The sequence below is a fragment of the Polyodon spathula genome, chromosome 17 (assembly GCF_017654505.1).
Source record: "Polyodon spathula isolate WHYD16114869_AA chromosome 17, ASM1765450v1, whole genome shotgun sequence".
Classification (NCBI taxonomy): Eukaryota; Metazoa; Chordata; class Actinopteri; order Acipenseriformes; family Polyodontidae; genus Polyodon; species Polyodon spathula.
The window spans coordinates 2,375,368-2,394,859 of record NC_054550.1 but is presented as its reverse complement, the minus strand read 5'-3'; the positions used below and the strand labels follow the sequence as shown (position 1 = coordinate 2,394,859).

At 37.3% G+C, this 19,492-nt stretch overlaps 1 protein-coding gene across 4 annotated transcripts; it reads left to right on the top strand.

The window, feature by feature from the left end:
- Nucleotides 1-419: 419 nt before the first annotated feature.
- On the top strand, nucleotides 420-19,248 carry LOC121330325 (two pore calcium channel protein 2-like). 4 transcript variants are annotated; one of them, XM_041276766.1, is made up of 26 exons: nucleotides 420-505; nucleotides 664-955; nucleotides 2,594-2,649; nucleotides 4,566-4,642; nucleotides 5,088-5,265; nucleotides 5,484-5,600; nucleotides 6,682-6,788; nucleotides 7,255-7,327; nucleotides 7,496-7,595; nucleotides 7,826-7,891; nucleotides 8,139-8,203; nucleotides 8,675-8,778; nucleotides 9,222-9,303; nucleotides 9,593-9,679; nucleotides 9,888-10,007; nucleotides 10,749-10,808; nucleotides 11,191-11,319; nucleotides 11,684-11,733; nucleotides 12,249-12,348; nucleotides 13,354-13,425; nucleotides 13,764-13,837; nucleotides 14,808-14,913; nucleotides 15,460-15,542; nucleotides 16,112-16,193; nucleotides 16,476-16,567; nucleotides 17,011-19,248. In XM_041276766.1, exons 2-26 carry the CDS (start codon nucleotides 784-786, stop codon nucleotides 17,087-17,089), a joined length of 2,331 nt encoding a protein of 776 aa, XP_041132700.1. In that variant the 5' UTR covers nucleotides 420-505; nucleotides 664-783; the 3' UTR covers nucleotides 17,090-19,248. The 4 variants fall into 4 exon arrangements, with proteins under 4 accessions (XP_041132700.1, XP_041132701.1, XP_041132702.1 ...); XM_041276767.1 differs by having other exon boundaries at nucleotides 437-505; nucleotides 667-955; XM_041276768.1 differs by having other exon boundaries at nucleotides 450-955; nucleotides 15,460-15,530.
- The last annotated feature ends 244 nt before the right edge of the window (nucleotides 19,249-19,492 follow it).

Below are 19,492 nucleotides of genomic sequence, written 5' to 3'. Positions count from 1 at the left end.
CGTCATATTTACATCACTTTTAAGTGGTTCATCACAGTACAATATGCTTATATCAATTGTGTTTCCTCCCAGTTATGATAAAACAATTTGCATAAAAACAAACACATCATACTAGCCATAATTGATATTAAAGGTTAAGCCTTAATTAAACTACAGTATGTTCGTAAACTAATGTACGAATAAAACCAAAATAAATTAAACAGACTGCACAAAAACAATGGAATATACAACTTTTTGTGTTTGTTTGTTTGTTTGTTTGTTTGTTTAGTTTTAAGAACCTGCGACAGGTTAACCTCTCATACCTCAATATGGTAATCCTCCTCATGCCTCCCTCCCTTATCGATGACGCTACGGAATTGCTTTCTGGAACATGTAGTCATTCACGTCACAAGCGTGAACAGCTCTCAACAGTATACTGCTTTAAAACTACACATCCCGTGACCGCCGCATTTCACCGTTTCTCGGTGCTTTGGATAGTTTGGTGCCAAAACAACTCTAAAGTAAGGTGAGAGCTCGTGGCGATTTACTTTTTTGGGGTACCCCCCTTCTTTACAGATGCAGCTGTAATGAATGTATGTAAAACTTGCCTTCGGAATCAACTTATTGTTTAGTTAATTTCCTTCATGTATTTATCGTGCGTTTTTTTCTCCCCCACAACTTAAGAAGCGCCGGACTTGAGAATCAGAACATGGAAATGGTTTAATGCTTATGCGTTTAATATCTGGAGGAGATCGCTGGGTCTAAGCTAGCTCTTGACTGCATATTGATCAGCAAAGTTTATAAATGGAGACGGATCCCCTGTTAGTATCGCCGCAGAAAAATCCATCACCATTCCGCGGGCTGGATACCAGTTCATTTTCAAACCCTGACAGTGGTTATTATGGGGGGACACTTCGGTCAAGGAGATTTTCCCATACCGCAACAGAATCTGCATCCTGCGACATGATACAACAAGGTAAGGAGTATGTAAGCTATGCTATGCGCCGCTGTCAGTTTACAGTCTGTGGGTATAGCGCTGATAAACAGTGTACCCTGAAGCGTATCGCACAAAAAGTTCTGCTGACCGCTGTGAGCTTGAGTTGATGAGCGGCATTAAGGTCCAATGAAAAAATGTAGCGTCTAGGGAATTCGGCGTTACTTGTAATTTATTTTAAGTAACCCTTAACTGCTATAATTTGATGTAAAACCAAGACTTTGTAGTACATGACATAAGGTCTTTATTGATTGCTTCGATAGCACTGCAGCAATAAAACAAAGTAATAACGTGCGATGCTGCAGTTCTTGAGCTCAAAGGTAGTTTTTTAAAAAAACAAAACAAACAAACAAACAAAAACAAAAAAAAAAAAAAAAAAACAGTGCTGTCATGTCCCCACCATGTATCTGTTTCCAGTGAAAGTGATATTTGTCCCGGCAAAGGGCAACCCTGTGCCTTGTTGAAACTGAAACTTAACTACAACAAAACAAAGCGTTCTTGTTAATTAGTTAGCCCAGGAAAAGCCATTGTGATTGATGTTTTAAAAATAAATAAATACAGAAAAAACAGGCGTATACCTGGAGGGGGGGGCACAGTCTAACAAAAAGAGGGATTATCAGGCGTTCAACACATTCTCCATCAAATCATGGAGAAATCTGTATCTTTTTAGACTCGCTTTAATTGTCAGGGCTGTACGATGATTTCTAAAAAGTTAAATATTGGTACTTGCAGCTTGTTGAGCTAGTTTTGCAAGTAGAGGGGACAGTGAGTACACTATCTGTGAGTTTATTGCTAGTGAATGCTTAAACATAAAGTATTTGTAAACACGAGTGGCTTGTTTGTGAGAGGCCATGGCGTGGTTAAAGTCCTTCGAAATCATTTAAGAACTGTAGCATACTGATAAGTCACCAAAGAGGAACATATCACCTAACAATAGGTATTTGCATCAAACTTCTATATCCACTGTGCCGAACAACGAAAGAACTCTGAGGTGGGCACCGCAGTAATCAGGCTTATCGTACAGTATCTCCTCCTGAGATGTTTTGGACCGTGAATGGAAACCTAGGCTACTGTTTGGAATAATTGTTTAAATCTCCAGTTTATTTAAAAATCTTGCAAACCTTCTAACACATCTGCGTGTCTGCCTTTCTGAGTCAGTGAGTTCCCTTGCACACTAGGGCGCACTGGTTTGATGCAGTGTGTCACTGGAACGTTAGGCCACATCATCTGAGTCATTGTTCCACTGACCCTCATCAATGTGAAGCTTTTCTTTTATAGCGAGACATTTAGGAAAAATGAATGGTGAAGCAGAAATGAATGTTTGGAAGAGCTTCCACAGTGTGGGTATCATTTCCATGGGCCAGAGGAGGTCCTGTAGCCGCCGAGAAACTGCATATTTTCATTCCATATTTTTTATTAGAATGTTTGTCATGTATCGCAAAGATAAATGCATTCTAGTTTATTTCAATTTTCAGATAGCCTGTTTTATTAAAAAAAAAAAAAAGTAGAATATTGGAGTTGGGAAGTCAGGCTTGGTACATTTAAAAAAAGAAAAAAAAATCTACTCCACTTGATAATCTCATTGTAGCTTCTAACCAGTGACTGTTTTGAAATTGACAGAAGATGGAGACCTCTATATGCAGCAAGCTACTGTGTTCATTGAAGATGCTGTACAGGTATGCTACTCTGTGTCTGTGTTTTGGTATTTCAGGACAAATGTGACATGTTAAGAGAATTCCTAGCAAAAAAGTTCCTGTACCCTGGACAGTGTTGGAGAGTAATGCATTACTGTAATCTGATTACTTTATTCAGTAACGTGTAACTGTAATGGCATAGGACTCCTGATTTTTCCATTCTGGGAATGGCAAATTCAGTTTTTCAAAATGTCCAATTCCGTTTTTACCAATTTTATTAAGAAATAACAGCAGAATTTGAACATAAACAACATATTTACAGTAAAAATCTATTTACTTTAAGTCCCTGAGATACTGTAGTTTTAAGGAGAATCTTAAAACAGTCCACTAGTAACAATGTTCTGTAGGTCAATCAACAAATATTAAGTATTACAATATACACTATACAGTATACAATTTTCATAAAATTCCAAATTAGGTACAATGTTCAGGACACTTCTCTCCCATCTATAGTTTAATCTGCAACAGCACAGTCTGGTTTGTACTCTACTTGCTGTAAAACTGCTAGCATGTGTTTCTCGTATACCCTGGACAGAGAGAGATGCCTTGGTTAGAGCAGGGCTCTTCAACTAGCTTTTTTTTTTTTTTTTTTTTTAATTTTAAGGAGGTCAAAAAAAGTTAGGAGTAGGTGAGCCAGAGTATTTTACACTGCACATTTTTAAGCAGTATAATAAATATTATATAACATATATGTTGAATACACATTCATATGAATAATAATTTAATAACAGAACAGTGTGAGAATTTAACAGAGTGTCGTTACAAACATTTTAAAATGTATGTGACATATTAATAGAATGACTGTTACAAAGAGGTCAGAGCCTCTACTTTTGAGCTTCTAACTACTGTGCCCTCAGGTTACATATTTCCATAAGCTCCTTGTTTGGTTTCCAAATGCCTTTTCATATTGTATTGCTTAACTACTGAGACGCATTCATTGCACAGTAAACACACTGGCTTTGCATTCGGTACAGCTGGTAAAATAAATAAGTATTTACTGCTCCACGCATTGTTGAATCTACAATTTTGAGAGCCATGTTATAGCAACACGAGTCAAAAAATAAATAAATAAATACAAAAAAGTTAAATTAGTAATAATAAGTTTTAAAACTAAACAGGTGGATTATATAACAGCTAATAGAACTGGTATGTACGCAACCCCTTTTGAAATTCGGAAACTGCAGTTGAGTTGGTATTTTGTTTTCATTTCCTTTTGTTTTGTGAAGTACAGATTTTCTGTAGTCATTATTTCCTTAGACATTTTTCACTTTTCTTCCCTGAGAAATGTAATATTTTTTTTTTACAAGTGAATTGGTGGTGTCAGATAAAATTATCTTATTTAAATGTGAAGTGATAATGCTGCAATTCAACCACAATGGATTTATTGTTTTATTTGAATGGTACACTACCTAGTCATAGACCGTAAGGGACAGTATTGAAAAACAGATTTGTTTGCAAACCAATGGAAATGTTGGTGAATACTGATAGTTGACCCTGTCCCTCTGCAGCTCTAATCTGTTATTTCTGTGTAGGTGGCATACTTGTTCTGAAGCTCATTTCAGGATAAGGACACGTGCTTCTCATTTAAATCTCACCACTGAGTCAGCTGGCACATTCAGCAATTTCCTGGAACTGAGAGGTTTTCATTGTCATCTATAAGCCCAGGAATAATAATAAAAAAAGGATGTGCTAAAAAGGGGCCTTTTTACAGATAGTGGTCATGATACAATGAAAATGTTGTACAGGAAATAGTGCGTATGCAGATCTTACAGTTTCAACAATTTTTTAAAATGATACAGGTCATGCCATATCATATGGATACATAATGTTATCCTACTCTACCTGGTGGATACTCTACAGTTATTCTTGTTTAAAAATTGCTGTTTATCCCTTAACAGTATCGATCAATAAACCATCGCGTGGATTCCAAATCACTGAGACTTTATCGCTGGTACTATTCCAAGATCTGCCAGTGGTAAGTCTTTGCATTCACACGTATATATATTATATAGATATATATATATATATATATATAATATAATATATATATATTATATATATATATATATAGTACATTTTCTCGTCCTCACTGATCATCTCAAACCCTAATAATTGCATTGTTTGTGAGACCAGTATTGCGTTATGCAAAACAAATGAAAATATAATTGGTGAAAACATATGAGCTAGACAGTACAAAAATATTTACCAATTGAGAACATGTTTTGCGACAGCCATCTTTTAAAATAACGTTCGATAAACTCAACAGAGAATGCTGTTTTTAATGCAGTGTTCAAAGGTGTCTCGAAGAGTGACTACATGACCGATGGCAAAATATGAATGGTTGTTTTGAGATGACGATCTGCACTGTATACCGTTAGGATAAATAATCTATCACGTTTTGTTTTATCTGTGTGGTACAGGGGTTTGGGTGCTACCATCTTTGTCATTTTGGCTGTGGCGTTTATCGAAAAGCCTTCGTCTTTGACGGCGACATCGGACGTTCGCTACCGCAGTGCGCCCTGGGAGCCACCGTGTGGTCTGACAGAGAGCATCGAAATGGTCTGTTTCCTTATCTTCGTGGCTGACGTGGCTGTAAAAGTAGGTGGATATTGGATTTCGATTGAATAATTATGTAATAGAGATGGAAATAATTCCAATAGATAACAATACTGCCTTACCCGCAAGGAATACCTACTGCCAGTACCCTTGACTTGCAATCATCGCATTGTTACAGACAACCTTTTAACTGGAGCCAGTGCTGTTGGGTGCATACCTTTTTCCTTTCTGTGTTGTAATGAGGGTGCTTCTGTTTCTAGAGCTATTTAATTGGCTGGGAGGAATTTCAGAAGAACAAATGGCTCATAGCCTATATCTTTGTGATTGCATTTTCAATGTTGGACTGGATGGTGTCGCTTGGTCTGCACTGTGAAGAGGTGAGGAAAATGTTGGTGCTTTTCCACTGTTTTCATAAAATATTCCAAGGGTAGGCAACTGTGATCCCGGAGGGCCATTCTAGTCGTGGAATAGGTTTTTTAAAATGTATTTAATGAGTTGTTTAATCAGGATGCCATTGAGACCGAAGCCTTATTTATAAAGGAGTCCTGAGTAGATGACACGATCAAGATTAGGTATAATGAAATGAATCGATGATTTAGGACCTGGGCAGATGATTGATTGGTTGTGTGACTGAGTTGGCTAAGGTTGCCTATTCTGTGTGAAGTATTGTGTGTACAGTTCCCTAAAGCTGCAGTCCCAAGACACTTTGTCTGCACAGTGCACAGGTGTTTATGGGTGTTTCAAATATGAACAGTACTCTGCAGGAAGAAAGGTTTTGATTCCTGTTGTAATTGCATGCCCTGCCAGACCAGGTTTTTTGTTTAATTAAATATGAACCTCTTTGATAGTCTCAGTCAAATAGATCGAGTAAAGCGAGCATAAAGTAGATGCCTCTTAAACTAATGGGGCTTTCGAATCTTTTCTTCTTTTTTTTTTTTTTTAAACCGCGTATTTGAAAAGGTTCTAAATGCAAAAGCACCTGTTCTCTTTTTATAATTGCGTTACTGTCCTCTGCAGGAGTGCTCATCAGGGTTGTTTTTCAAAATCAATTCCTCAATTGATATTTTACAGACATTATTAATTGTTGTGCTTGTTCAACTGCTTTCATTTGAAGGCAGTTTAATTGACTAAAAGGGACTTCAATTTAAGTCATTTTTTTGCCACTGTGACAAGCTCTTTTTAACAGAATGCTGCTAATTGTAATTTGGATCAGTGATGAGATGGAATCGATTAAAAGGGAATGGGGAATTAGAATTGGAATTGATTTTATATTGGAATTGAAAAAAACAGGAATTGACCACAACCCAGGTGCTCAACAGATAATACTCCATTACTAGATAATAAGACAAAGCAACCTCTCTGTGAGGAAAATGTGGCAGAAGATACAGGAAAGGACTTCAATTAAATGAGAATTTCATCGCCGTTTTCTTTTTCTTTCATTTTTTGTTTTGTTTTAAGCCTTTAAGAGTTCGAAGACTCCTTCGACCTTTCTTTCTCCTTCAAAACTCATCACTAATGAAGAAGACTTTAAAATGCATTAAAAGATCCCTTCCTGAAATAACAAGGTTTGTACATGCATAGACTCCTTCAAACGTCAGCACCATGTTAATCAAACAGATTTTTGGTGTATTATATGAATGACTGTAGACTGTTTCTGCTCTAGTTGAGTTACCTGCTGGTTAAAGGTCTCATTAAATGATTGCATTTATATGGGAAGAGCAATTTTGTTGGCGTCAACACGCCCATGCTTTTTAATATTGTATCCCTTGCCTGTTAATTATTGCACTACGTCAGTGACAATGTTAATAGTTCATAATTAATACTGGCTTTTGGCATTGTTGGATGATTGGCTTGGATCCAACACAATAGTTCACCTATTATTATTTTTATTTTCTGGAAACCACCTTTTTTATTGAGAAATAGAAGTCCTGTGTTCAGACTTGCAGTGCAGTCCTACTGAAGTGCAAACTGCTGCTTCATCTTTCAAGTCGAAAGTGTATTAATGCTGTCATTCCCCCCCTTTGTCTGCAGTGTGATGTTGCTGTTGGCACTACACCTGTGTCTTTTTACAATGTTTGGCATGCTGTTGTTTGCCAGGGGAAAGGTAATAAATACAGTTAGTACTTTGAGATATGTAATACAAAAAAATACATTATTACATGTTTTATTTGATTTTTTTTTTTTTACCTTTACACCTCGCAATTACAGGGAGGGGGAAATAATTAAAGCTGTATTCATTTTCACCTTTTTCACTATATGTTTTCATTTCCAGGATTCTAATGGGAACGCAGAATGGCAGGCTTACTTCAGAAACCTACCCGATTCACTTACTTCGTTACTAGTGCTCCTGACAACAGCAAATAATCCAGATGGTAAACCCCCTTTTTATTCTAGGTTCTAGGTATCGCTTACTTTTACATGAGTATGGCTCTTGATTTTCCAGACTGTTTAGGGCTATAATGCTATCATTCATTCCGTGGGGGATACACACAGTATATATGCTGCCTGTTACAGATTGTGTACAGTAATGATCTAGTGAATTAGTTACAGTAAGTAACAGCGATGGGCTTTTTTAAAATTTCATTTATTTTTTTGCAAACAGTGATGATCCCTGCATACTCAAAGAACAGATTCTATTGCATCTTCTTCATTCTTTTCTGTGGTTTTGGTAAGTACATGCACAAAATGCAGCTCTGTGTGGGAGTTTGTTTTGAAAAAACTATTATTTTTTTTTTAAATCGCTGTTATCATTTTGTAAGAATACTTTTCATTAAATATCCTTCATTTTTCCTTTCTTAGCTGCAAACAAACCGAAAAAACCAAGTAAAAACTAACACATCATAGCATTAGTATTATATTTGGAATTCACCACTTCTCAACATGCCAGTCTTGTTTGTTTTTAAATTTGTGTTTAGGAACCTACTTTTTGATGAATTTGCTGACTGCCATTATCTACAATCAGTTCAGGGGATATTTGCTGGTGAGTTTCTTTTTGCTTTTTATGCATTTAAAGGTTTGCATGACCGCCCCCATAAGAGCACCTCACTAGGAATATCTGCTGTCTGGACTTTCCTCATCAGGATGTGTATACTAACGGTTTTACTGAATTGAAAACATATTGCAGTTAGAGTGCCCCTGTCTTGTTTCCCTGCTACCGCTGAATGTTGTTCCAGTCCTAAAATCCTGCCTTTTGGTGCTTCAGTGACGTGTAAATGTGCTTCTAAATATACACTGTGACCAGCAAGTCACCCGGTCTATAAAAAGACCACAGCATAATTTAAAAAGGGTCGCTTAGGGATTTGGAAAATTCAAATGATACCATTAGCTGTGGTTTTCTATCCCAGTTGAAATTCCAGCTGTATTGAGTGTGTGTGTGTGTGTGTGTGTGTGTGTGTGTGTGTGTGTGTGTGTGTGAAGCTTACTGGTGTTTTTTTTTTAATTTTTTATCCAGATCTCTATTCAGACGTCCCTGCTAAGGAGACGCTTGGGGATCAGGGCAGCGTTTGAAGTGATGTGTTGTCAGTGCCGGTCCATGGCAGGCATAAATGAGCATGTGTAAGTCAAATCTGTGTTTTGAAAGCAAAAAGCAAAATACCTAAATATCTCTCTATTTTTATTTATTTTTTTCTTGATCAGCCACAGTGACATGTTGTCACATCTTAATGGGCAATGCTGTGACCTGCATCTTTCTTTTCCATAAGTGACTCACTAGTACTTTCCTACTGACACAGTCTATCCTGGGGAAAGTACAGCCTTCCTTGTTTCTGACAAGCTTCCCTCTAGTGGTCAACTAAAACACCTAGCAATCAAGGGATTGTTGTTTCTGCTTTGCTCGCCCGTCTGTTTGTGTTTTGAGTGTTTTAATTGTAAAATGTATCCCACTTGCATATTAAAGATAAGCAGTGTAACCCACGCGCATGACTCTTCTTGATTCCTTGTTCTCTAAACAAGAAAAATCGAACACGTGTTACAAATTTATGTTGGTGTTCTTTCCGCAGGGAGACTGTCAACACTGAGATGGTCCTCAAGATTCTACAGGGGGTTCATATGAAGCCTTATTATAAAAAAGCCATAATCCAGGTGTGAGCTTCATTGAATCTGCTGCAGTTCTTTATCTGTGCAGTGCCTGTACGCCTCATTTCCTTTGCACAGCCTTTGAACTGAAACACAGTAGCAGCATTCCACTCCAAGTTTTGGTTCACTTCTCGCATAATACCCATTTACACATGTGCCTCTCTAAAGTATAACTGGTATTCTACATGGTTTTATTTTAATTCTACTTAGTTGCTTCAGAGCTTTCAGCTTCTCTGTCAGAAACCTAAATGCATTGGACATTTTTCCCCATTTTTTTTTTTTTTTTTTTTTATAGAAAACTCAGCAATACACTGATGCTTCAATATCAGCCAACCAGTTTCAGAAACTTTTTGATGAACTCGACAAGGACACAGTCAAACACGTAAGTTGGAGACATTTTCAGTATTAACAAACAAACATTAGGTATTTGCATTGTTAATGCGGCATCATTTAAAAACAAAAAAGAAAACATTGTTTTAATTTTCTGTAAAAGGTTTTCATTTAGCTGCTTCAGTTATGCAGTTATCGTGAGGGAGATGTGGCTTAGAAGTTGAGTGAAACAATTTAAGCTGTTGACCCTTCCACCCCAGCACCCTCCAAAGCCAGACTATCAGCGTGTGTTCCTGCAGAAGCTACAGTTCATCTTCAGCCATCATTACTTCAGCCTTATGGGGAATGTTGTCGCGTTGGCGAATATGGTGTGCATTTGTGTGAGTACCACCAGGGCAGGGCTCCACCTACACAAAGGGGGAGGTGGGTAGATGTTTTGTTTGTTGGATATTTATCTTAAATGGAAAAAAAAATCATAAAGAAATGGGATGTGAGTAATGTGTGTAGCTAGAGAAATGTATATACAGCAGGTAACTGGTGTTATCTGCGGCTGTCATTTTTAAAACCTGTTTTTCAACCTGGTATTTCAGCAGCTTATTGTAAACAACTAAAAAACTGTTTAGGTTCATCTATAACTCTTTCTTGCCCTTGGGCAGGGTTGCCATGTGCCTCCATGTACACTAGGACAGTTTGGGTGAGTTCGCATCGCAGTGCATTCTGGTATGTTTTACCTCTCTCAGGCAGGACTGCACTACCAGAAGCTTCAACGTTCCCAAACTGTCCTAGTGTACATAGTCATATGGTAACCCTACTCTTGCGGGGGAAAATGGAATCATTGAAAAGATGATTTTAAGCGTGCTTTTCAAAACCATTAAATAATAATAATAATAAACTTTATTTTATATAGCCTGTTTTAAAAGTAACATCTCAAAGCACTTTACAAACAAACAAAACAGAAAGTAAAATCAGTCATAAAAAAATGCCTTTCTGTTGAAGTAGGTCTAAGCTAGATTTAAAAGCATTGAGAGTAGCAGTGTTTCTTTAGGAATGGGCTGATAGATGTTTGCTGGTGGATCGCTATACAAGGTGTTGGTTTGTGAAAGCGTGGCGATCTTTTTCAGGTGGCTCTGGTGATTGACGCAGATAAGGCCGTTTCAGAACACGATGATTACTTTCTGGGGGTAAGTGTTACTGGTTGGATAAATGGTTTGTTTTTGATCATCAGGTCTCATCTAAGCATTCTTGCATCCTTCTCTAAAATGGCTATTCTCTGGACTGTATTTTCCATTGAGGGCATAATGTAATGGAATTCAAATGAAGAACATGTTCATGTTAGCATGCAAGTATCACCGATTACAAAGCAAACCGGTAGTTTCGTTACCACCGCCCTTTTTTTTTTGGTTTTGTTTTAACTTGTATCTATATTCCAGCTTTCTGTGCTCAGCCTTGCATTTCAAGTGCTCTGCAGGAGTCTATTCTGAATGTACATGGCTTTGTTTTCTGGCACCACCCCTTCTATGTGTTTTAATAAAATAATCTGCCTGATCTCTTTCTGTGTTGAAGGTGATTAACTGCGTCTTCATTGTGTACTACCTGCTCGAAATGATCCTGAAGATGTTTGCTTTGGGCTTCAAAGGCTACTTGTCTCACAGGAGTAATATATTTGATGGATTTGTGACCGTCCTTTTACTGGTAAGTGCTTATGTAGCTCAACTGCCAGTGTCCTAGTTAATTATTTAGAGAGTTTAATGGTTTGTTTCACAGACCCTGATCTTGGACTGTTAGTTAAACATTAGGTGGTCCAAGATTTGTGCTAGTCCTGGGCTGTGAAACCAGTCGTAAATGACTCAAATAATGTAAAATAACTAGAACTAGAAGCAGCTGGCTATCAAAGTGTAATTACTGACACAGTCGCAGTGCCTGCGGGTGATGATTACTTCATACACACATACCCCCACACCCACTTATATTTACAGACGCCTTGCTTGTATTGAGTAGAGATGTGTGGATTTAGTTAGGTGCACTTATTTATTTTCTTTTTCTTTTTTCTTTTCAGGGTCTGCAGATCACCATTTTTGCTACGTACAGTTTCCCACATCGTCGGTGGTAGGTATCAATCTTTATTTCATATAGCGCCTTTCATAGTGGACCACCATCACAAAGCACTTTACAAGATAATGAGGAACAGTGCATAATACATTAAATACAGGGGATAGTGCATTAAATACAAACAGTAAAAAAAAAACAATGCATATACATTAAATACAGGATGCCTGTTAAACGTTTGCTTTTGTTATCCGTGTATTTGTATAATTCCGTGTGTATTCACATTGATGCTGTGAAGTGCATTAGTACAGTTTGCCCGCTGTTCGGGATTTCAAGGTGTGGATATTTATTGCCTCACAATTTTTCCCCATTTGGAGCACGCAACAGTACGCATAACATCTGCCAAAACTGGGTGTGCAGCACATTGCCTGGCACAAATGAAATGCCACATTTCTACATGATTTATGAAATCTAACTTCCTAACGAATGCACAGTAGTGTCCTGCTTCAGAATGGTGGTTAACCCTTTCCTTTTCATCACTATAGAAAGCAGAGTAACCGTGTTTTGTTTTGCAGGGACCCGGATGTGAAGGCATTGATGTCTCTGTGGGAGATGGTCCGGTTGGTGAACATGCTGATTGTGTTCAGATTCCTGCGGATTATCCCAAACATCAAGGTCTCTGTGTGAACTGGTCTTACCTGTCTGTGTTCGTTATCTACCTGTTTCATTGTCTCTCTTGTCTGTGTGATATAGCTAATTGAGCGTGTGCTTTTTGATGATTTGAGCGTTTTTGTCTTGGTGCAATATTAAGCTTTCTGGCTTTTCTTTTTAATTCTCAAAAAATGTTTGTGCTGTCTGCAATTTTTGCAGCTACTTTATTCCCTCCAGTCACTGTGTGTATAATCGTATCATGTTAAGTTTCCTATCTGTATCTTATTTTATAATTCATAATGTTGTTTTGGCAGGGTAACTTCTCGAACTCCATAGAATTCACACAAACAGTTTTAAAATGTCTAAATACGAAATAAAAAAAAAATGTGACCAAAGAGGATATACTGGCCTATAAATGTAGATTCATTTGGAGATGATACAAGACCCTGTCATATAATGTAAAAATATATAAAAAATATATATATAAGTATTTTTTTATTTTACTGTTATCAGAACCAAATGTTGTCTGCTGTCTCCAAAAAAGTAGCTGCTGCCACCTAGTGGTGAATGAAAGTCACTGCATGTATTTTTTAATACCTTCACTGAACTGATTGCACCATAAAAATAAATGCTGCAGAATCAGAAATTAGTATCACTGCACATGGGATCTTCCTCAAAGTAGAGAGGATATCATTGTACTGTCCAAGTGAAAAGAGACTTGCAATCCTTGAATGGAAGGCACTAAAGACATTTAAACCGTATTGTATTGTATGGGTCCTGGATACATTTTATTTCCTTTACTATTTTATAATACAGTTATTTACATTACTGGCTGCAACCTGCGGCTTCAGTTCCCCACATATCCCAGCACTGATCTCAATCGATGAAAACAAGAGGTGCAACACTGTAACACTAGATCGTAGATCACAGAAGCAGGTGTCCAACAATATGAGGAGGAGTTGTTTGTATCTGCCTCTTTTTCCTCTTTTTTTAAAATGGTATTTCCTGTTTTGATTCCTACCCGTTTAGCTGATGGCTCTGGTGGCCAGCACTCTGCTTGATCTGGTAAAGAATCTCAGAGCCTTTGCTGGAATCCTGGTGGTAAGAACTGTAGAATTTTATTATTATAAACTAATAACACAGCCAGCTTCAAACAGGTTGGCAGTTGAAATATTTATATTGGAAATACTGTGAAGCCGGCTAGCTGGTTCTGTCTTTTTTTTTTTTTTTTTTTTTTTTTTTTTTTTTTTTTTGTTTTGTTTTTTTTTTTTTTTTTTTTTTTTTTTTTTTTTTTTTTTTTTTTTTTTTTTTTTTTTTTTTTTTTTTAAATTTTGTAAATGTTTTTTTTTTTTTTTTTTTTTTTTTTTTTTTTTTTTTTTTTTTTTTTTAAGCAGTGCCTGTTAAAATCTGAAGAGTAAAATGTTGGTAAATTTTTTCAGGTTGTGTACTACGTCTTTGCAGTGCTTGGTGTCATGCTGTTTGAAGGTGCTATTACAGCTCCTGGGAATATGAGGTAAGTCTCATCCTATACTTCAGAACTAATTGGCTGTGACTGGTACGGATTCGTACATGCTTTCACTTACATTTCAAATGAGATGCATATAGAGCAAGAACCCCTGTGTGTGATAAAAATAGCATTAAAATGACAATGCAAGTGAACCCTTGAATGCTTTGATCCCGACTAACACAAATATTTAACTTTGTAAAATAACAATAATAGTTCAAGATTAGTGGTAATGAAGGTCTGCAAAAGTATAGACCTTCCTTTTGAAGACATGAAAGAAATCCTGCAGCTTGTCTGCTTAAGAACCTCTAGGTGGAGCCGTTGAGCTACTTCAGTCAGCCATCTAATCGGCAGTCTGTTTTGTTCTCGGACTGAAGCAACATGCTTTCGCTTGGGCAGGCATGAACTGGGAGTGGGAAAGGCGAAGCAAACTTAAGATTGTATGAACTGCTGGAAAGATACACAGCCTCCTTGAGATGACAAGATGCAAAGTATTTTTAGATTCAGTTTGACAGTACTCTACAGAGACAGTATAATATATATCAATGCCTGACATTCAGATTTCAGGTTTTACTGTATGCATTAAAACAGATCAAGACCTCTAATGGGTTGTTACTATACACTTGATTTTACATGGTAGAGAGAAAGGGTTGGTAAGTGTGTATTTTGGATTTTGAGTCAGTGTCGCTTTATGAATATACAGTATATATGTTTATTAATAGAAAAATGATCCAGAAAGTTTTTAGCATACTCCCTGAACCATAGCATGGTTTTCAGTACGTCAACTCCAATAGAGCAGTATCTAGTATATGCTATGGCAATGGCAATAATCAAGCATATTCGTCATGGGGCTAGGAATATTGAGTGTAATAAAATGTGGTATGTGTGTTTGTATGTGTTTTATGATGTAAAATGAAAGCCTTTCTTTCTTTCTTTCTTTCTTTCTTTCTTTCTTTCTTTCTTTCTTTCTTTCTTTCAGTGTGGTTGTCAACGCTAGTGCCCCGAATGCTACAGTAAACTACAGTGCAACATGTGGCACTTACGAGCAGCTCGAGTACTGGCCAAACAACTTTGATGACTTTGCGGCAAGTTCTGGTGTTTAGCCATACACTGTAGGCCAGTTTATTATCCCCTGGTCATATAAAACAGTTGTTTTAGAATCCTGCACAAGCTGGAAGTTTTTTAAATAGCCAGGTGGGTATAGGTGTAGAAAGACAGGCCAGGCTTTTCTGCAGCGGGTCAGCTGAAAGAATTCAAATACTGAGCTTCAGATTTAAATCGTTTTTTTCCAACATACCTACTTTAACATTAGGGTTAGGTTAGGAACGTAGAAGAATCACATTTAGGGCAATTCGCTTTTCAACACTCGATATTGTTAAAAAAAACAAAAACAAAAACAAAAAAAGAAACACTATTACCTTTAGCACCAGCGACAATCTCACTCACCAGCAAAGCGTTAACTGTGTTGGCGGCCATTAACGAAAACAGAGCACACAGGATACGTTTTTTAGAATGGTACAGTGGTCTCGAGAACAAGCGGCCGCTCATGTGTTTGAAAGAATGTAGTACTGTCTTTTTGCACCCATGCCCTGGTCCTAGTACATGAACTGCTTTGTTTCCTTTCTGTTTAGGCAGCTCTGGTTCTTTTGTACAATATCATGGTGGTGAACAACTGGCAGGCCTTCATGGATGCCTATGCCAGGTACTCAACCCCGTAAGTCCAAAGCAGGTGTTCACTTGCTCGCTTGCTTGTTTCGCACTATTGTCTTTAAATAATATCTAACTGCTGCTGTACTCGCTGGTTATTTCTCTATTGCTGGTTTATGGGAGCATGAGATCAGTTTATATATGTTATCTTGAGGTCATTATATAGTCATAGTTGCATATAGACGCAGTAGACAGTGCTGGGAAAAAATCTGATAGAATCACTAGCATTTTGGTGTCTGTTTCTCATAGCGATCAGATGGTGGTCATGATGAGATAAGATCTTCAAAAACCGGTGTAAAGCGGTTCAGGTTCCTCTTGTGTACAAACAGAGACCTGCTTCCTGCCTATAAATGCTGAACAGACTTCATCTTTTGAATAAGAAGCCAGATGAATGGGAGGAAAGGCACTTCAGACTGGTTCACCTGGTTCACCTCTGGTCACCTGCCAAAGTTATGGTCATTGGCCAATGAATATGAAACCCACACATTGAAACTACTGTCCTGTCTAATTATAGAGGCTGTATGTTCTACCTGTGTTTATCCCGAGGCCAGCTGTAACTCAATAGTCTTTCCCTAGGTGGTCGAAGCTGTACTTTGTGGCCTGGTGGTTAACCTCCTCGGTCATGTGGGTCAACCTGTTTGTTGCTTTAATTCTGGAGGTAAGAGAAATTTTGGTTGATGTTGGGATTTAAAACAATTGCATGGCAATTTTTACATTTTGGAGACCAAAATTCCAAAAAGCAGTTTCCAAAATTAATTTTGTGCCGTTCCATAGTGGTTTAATCCATTCTTGCTTGTACTATGAGTTTAGTAAGACACACACGAGCTTGTGTTAAAGCTTGTATGAAAACCTGGCATTGGCGAAACTGCTATGCAAGAGGAGTCTTATTTCCATCTACTGATTTAATGAACTGAACTACTTTTTTTTGTGAATGAAACAGAACTTCATCCACAAGTGGGATAGAAGCCATCACTGTTCCATCTCCGATGAAGATCAAGCAGAGTGTCAGTTGACGGTGCAGTCAATGTTCAGGTGATCTTTCGTGATCTAAATTTGCCTTTGATTTCTTAATTCTGTTATCAGAACAGCATGCTGTCATTTGAGAAATGCTGCCAAATTGAAGTCTGTGCTGGATACAGAGATGCTGATGCATGCATTTTGTATCCTCTTGTCTTTGTTTTTGGAATTCCTTGTTTGTTGCTTTACTTGTCACTAAACTTTAGAAGTCTTCAGTCTGTCCAGAGCAGCTGCCAGACTGCTTTCTCACACTCATCTTTCTCAACATATTACTCCGGTGCATCTTGGATTGTACCTAACCTCTGCTAATGTTTTTAATTTCACTTAAAAGTTGCAATGTTTTGAAGATACAATAACATTTTGGGGCAAACTGTTGACCATACAATTCTGGTATCTGTGATTTTAAAGTTAAATAATTTTTGTGTGTTTTTTTTTTTTTTTTTTTTTTTTCCCTTTAGTAAGTTTTTAAAGGAACCAACAGAAGAGGAACTTCTTTCAATACTGGAGCAGCACCCTCACTTGAACATCAAGCACTGATCACAGTAACACCGAGAGAGTTCAGCAGTGTCCCAAACTGGGTCTCTCTCAGTATTGCTGATGATTTTTATTGATTTTGAGTGGCTTTTGTTTTGACTGTGTTTTTTTTATTTTATTTTTTTTAAAATTTTAATAATGTATTTAAATTTGTTTTTATTTTTTAAACCAGGATCATTTTACAAAGTTAAGCATTTTTTAAGAAATGTTTAGAAACATAATTAGATTTGTGAATAACCTAGTTATAGAATCTTTACAGAATCAATAGGGTTACTGACTCCTGAAATATTGCAGATGCATGCCAGTTAACTACTGGTACAGTATTTTAGATTGAATTATATAGACTATAATGGTGCAGCACACTACTCTAGTTACCATTAACTGTGCCACTTGTCTACAAAGACCACTCTGCTGAATCCCTGTGTATAGATTTATTCTGTTGAATCATAAAGGCACCATTGATAGATCAAGGTTGTATGTTTGTACAGCTAGGTTTTACAAAAAGAAGTGGTAAAATGTTTTCTGTCCCCTTTTGAAGGAGATGCACCCGCTGTTCAAAGTGTGTTAATGATTTGAGACGAGGCTGTAGTTCCTGGCAACTTCTTCTGGCACAAAGTTGTCAAATTGAGTGGCTTGGATTTGCAGAATAGGGATGTGACAGTGAGGGCTGAGCTGGGAATCAAAAGACAATAAACTTCTATCTGAGACGAGAACCTTGCACTGTAATAAATGCACCTGGGTGGATGTTGCTGCTGTCTGTAACACTAAGGTTCTTTTTTCATTTTAATTTTGTAGTCTGAAAATATCTGTTGCTTTAGACTGTGTGCCTTTTAAAAGCATGTATATTATTTAACCCTAACCCTTACATGTATTATTAACCATAGCACTCATTGGGAAAATGACTAAGAAGCATCAGGTTTTCAGATGCTACTCTTATGATACACATCTGGTTTGTTGTCATTCTTTAACAGGTTAACAATGTCTGTGCCGCTAAAACTTTACCCCATGTCAGGGGTGCACAAATCTGGCCCTTGTGTTTCTAGGTATCATTCTGTAATGAACTCCATTAAGACCTGGAAAGAGGTTAAATTAAGCAATGTGTGGTACAGGTAGAACAAAGAACCCGAGGAACGGAATTGCACAGCCCTGCATGTATTCCTGGCAGCGTGGGAGTGCGGCGGCTTTGTCTCCCTCTGCTGACAGAATGTGGTGTTTTTGTAATTAGTTCAAATCCATGTTTTCACTCCTTTCTCATTCTGGTATTCCAGATAAGCCGGGGGGGCGGGTTTGTTTTGAAATGCGATGTCTCACTGTACATATAATCATACTACAGGTTGTAAAAACAGACTGAACATTTTAATTAACTGAGTTAGAGTTTTAGTAGGCCCCCAATATTTGTACGGAACCAGAGTGCGCGCACACACATTTCTGTTGCCTCTGGGTTCACAACTGCCTTCTTTATTTTGACTAGCTACAGGACTTTAAGCATAGACATTACTCTGGGCAGGTTTGGTAGACATATTGCAATTAGACCATATCTTGTAATACATTCACAAAACATTTCTGGTATGGGAACCTGGGAAGTACCCAGTATTCTTGACAGCATGCTAAATAACTGCAAAGACTGTGATAGCTGGAGGTTTTCTTTCTCTATTTCCCTCGAGAAAATACAGAACTTCTTAGTAACTCATCTTGTGACCTCTTATGCTTCATTAAAATTGTGGCTGTTTTTAAATCATTTGACTTGCATCACAAGTATGTTTCTCAAATCCCCATTGTAATTGTGTTCTCCTTTTGTAATTTTAAAATCTGAAAAGTAAGCTGCAATTTTGCATCGTATATGCAGTGGTTTATTAACATATATTATTCTTTAGAATTGTTAAGTAATTTTAAATCTATTTTAAGTCACATTTTCTGAACTTTCTTGTACGTTTTGAAGAATGCACTTTAATACAATTTGATTTGCAGCTTTATGTATTATCATATTTGTTGAATGTTGAACTATAGTCTCAGAAAGGTGCCATTTAATAAAAAGTAAATAAACATGCTGTCACTGTGTTTATTGACTGTAATCTGCTCGGTGAACATACAGTGCATGTTAAATATGTTCTGTAAAATATCATGTGTGCTTTACTTTTATAAATGTGATTCAATAAAAAGTACCAGAGTTTTATATCGTATTCCATAGTATTTGTGCTGTGCTGCACAAGTAATATTGCTCATGGGGCTGTCTCATGCTTTACGTGAGAAATACAATACAGCAACCTGACTAAGAAATGTATGAATGGATTCGCAGGGGTTGTATGATAAGAAAACAGCATGGTCCTAGATCACGGGTGTCCAATCATAGTCCTGGAGGGTCATTCCACAGATTTCAGGTAAAATGATATAATGAACTACTTCAGG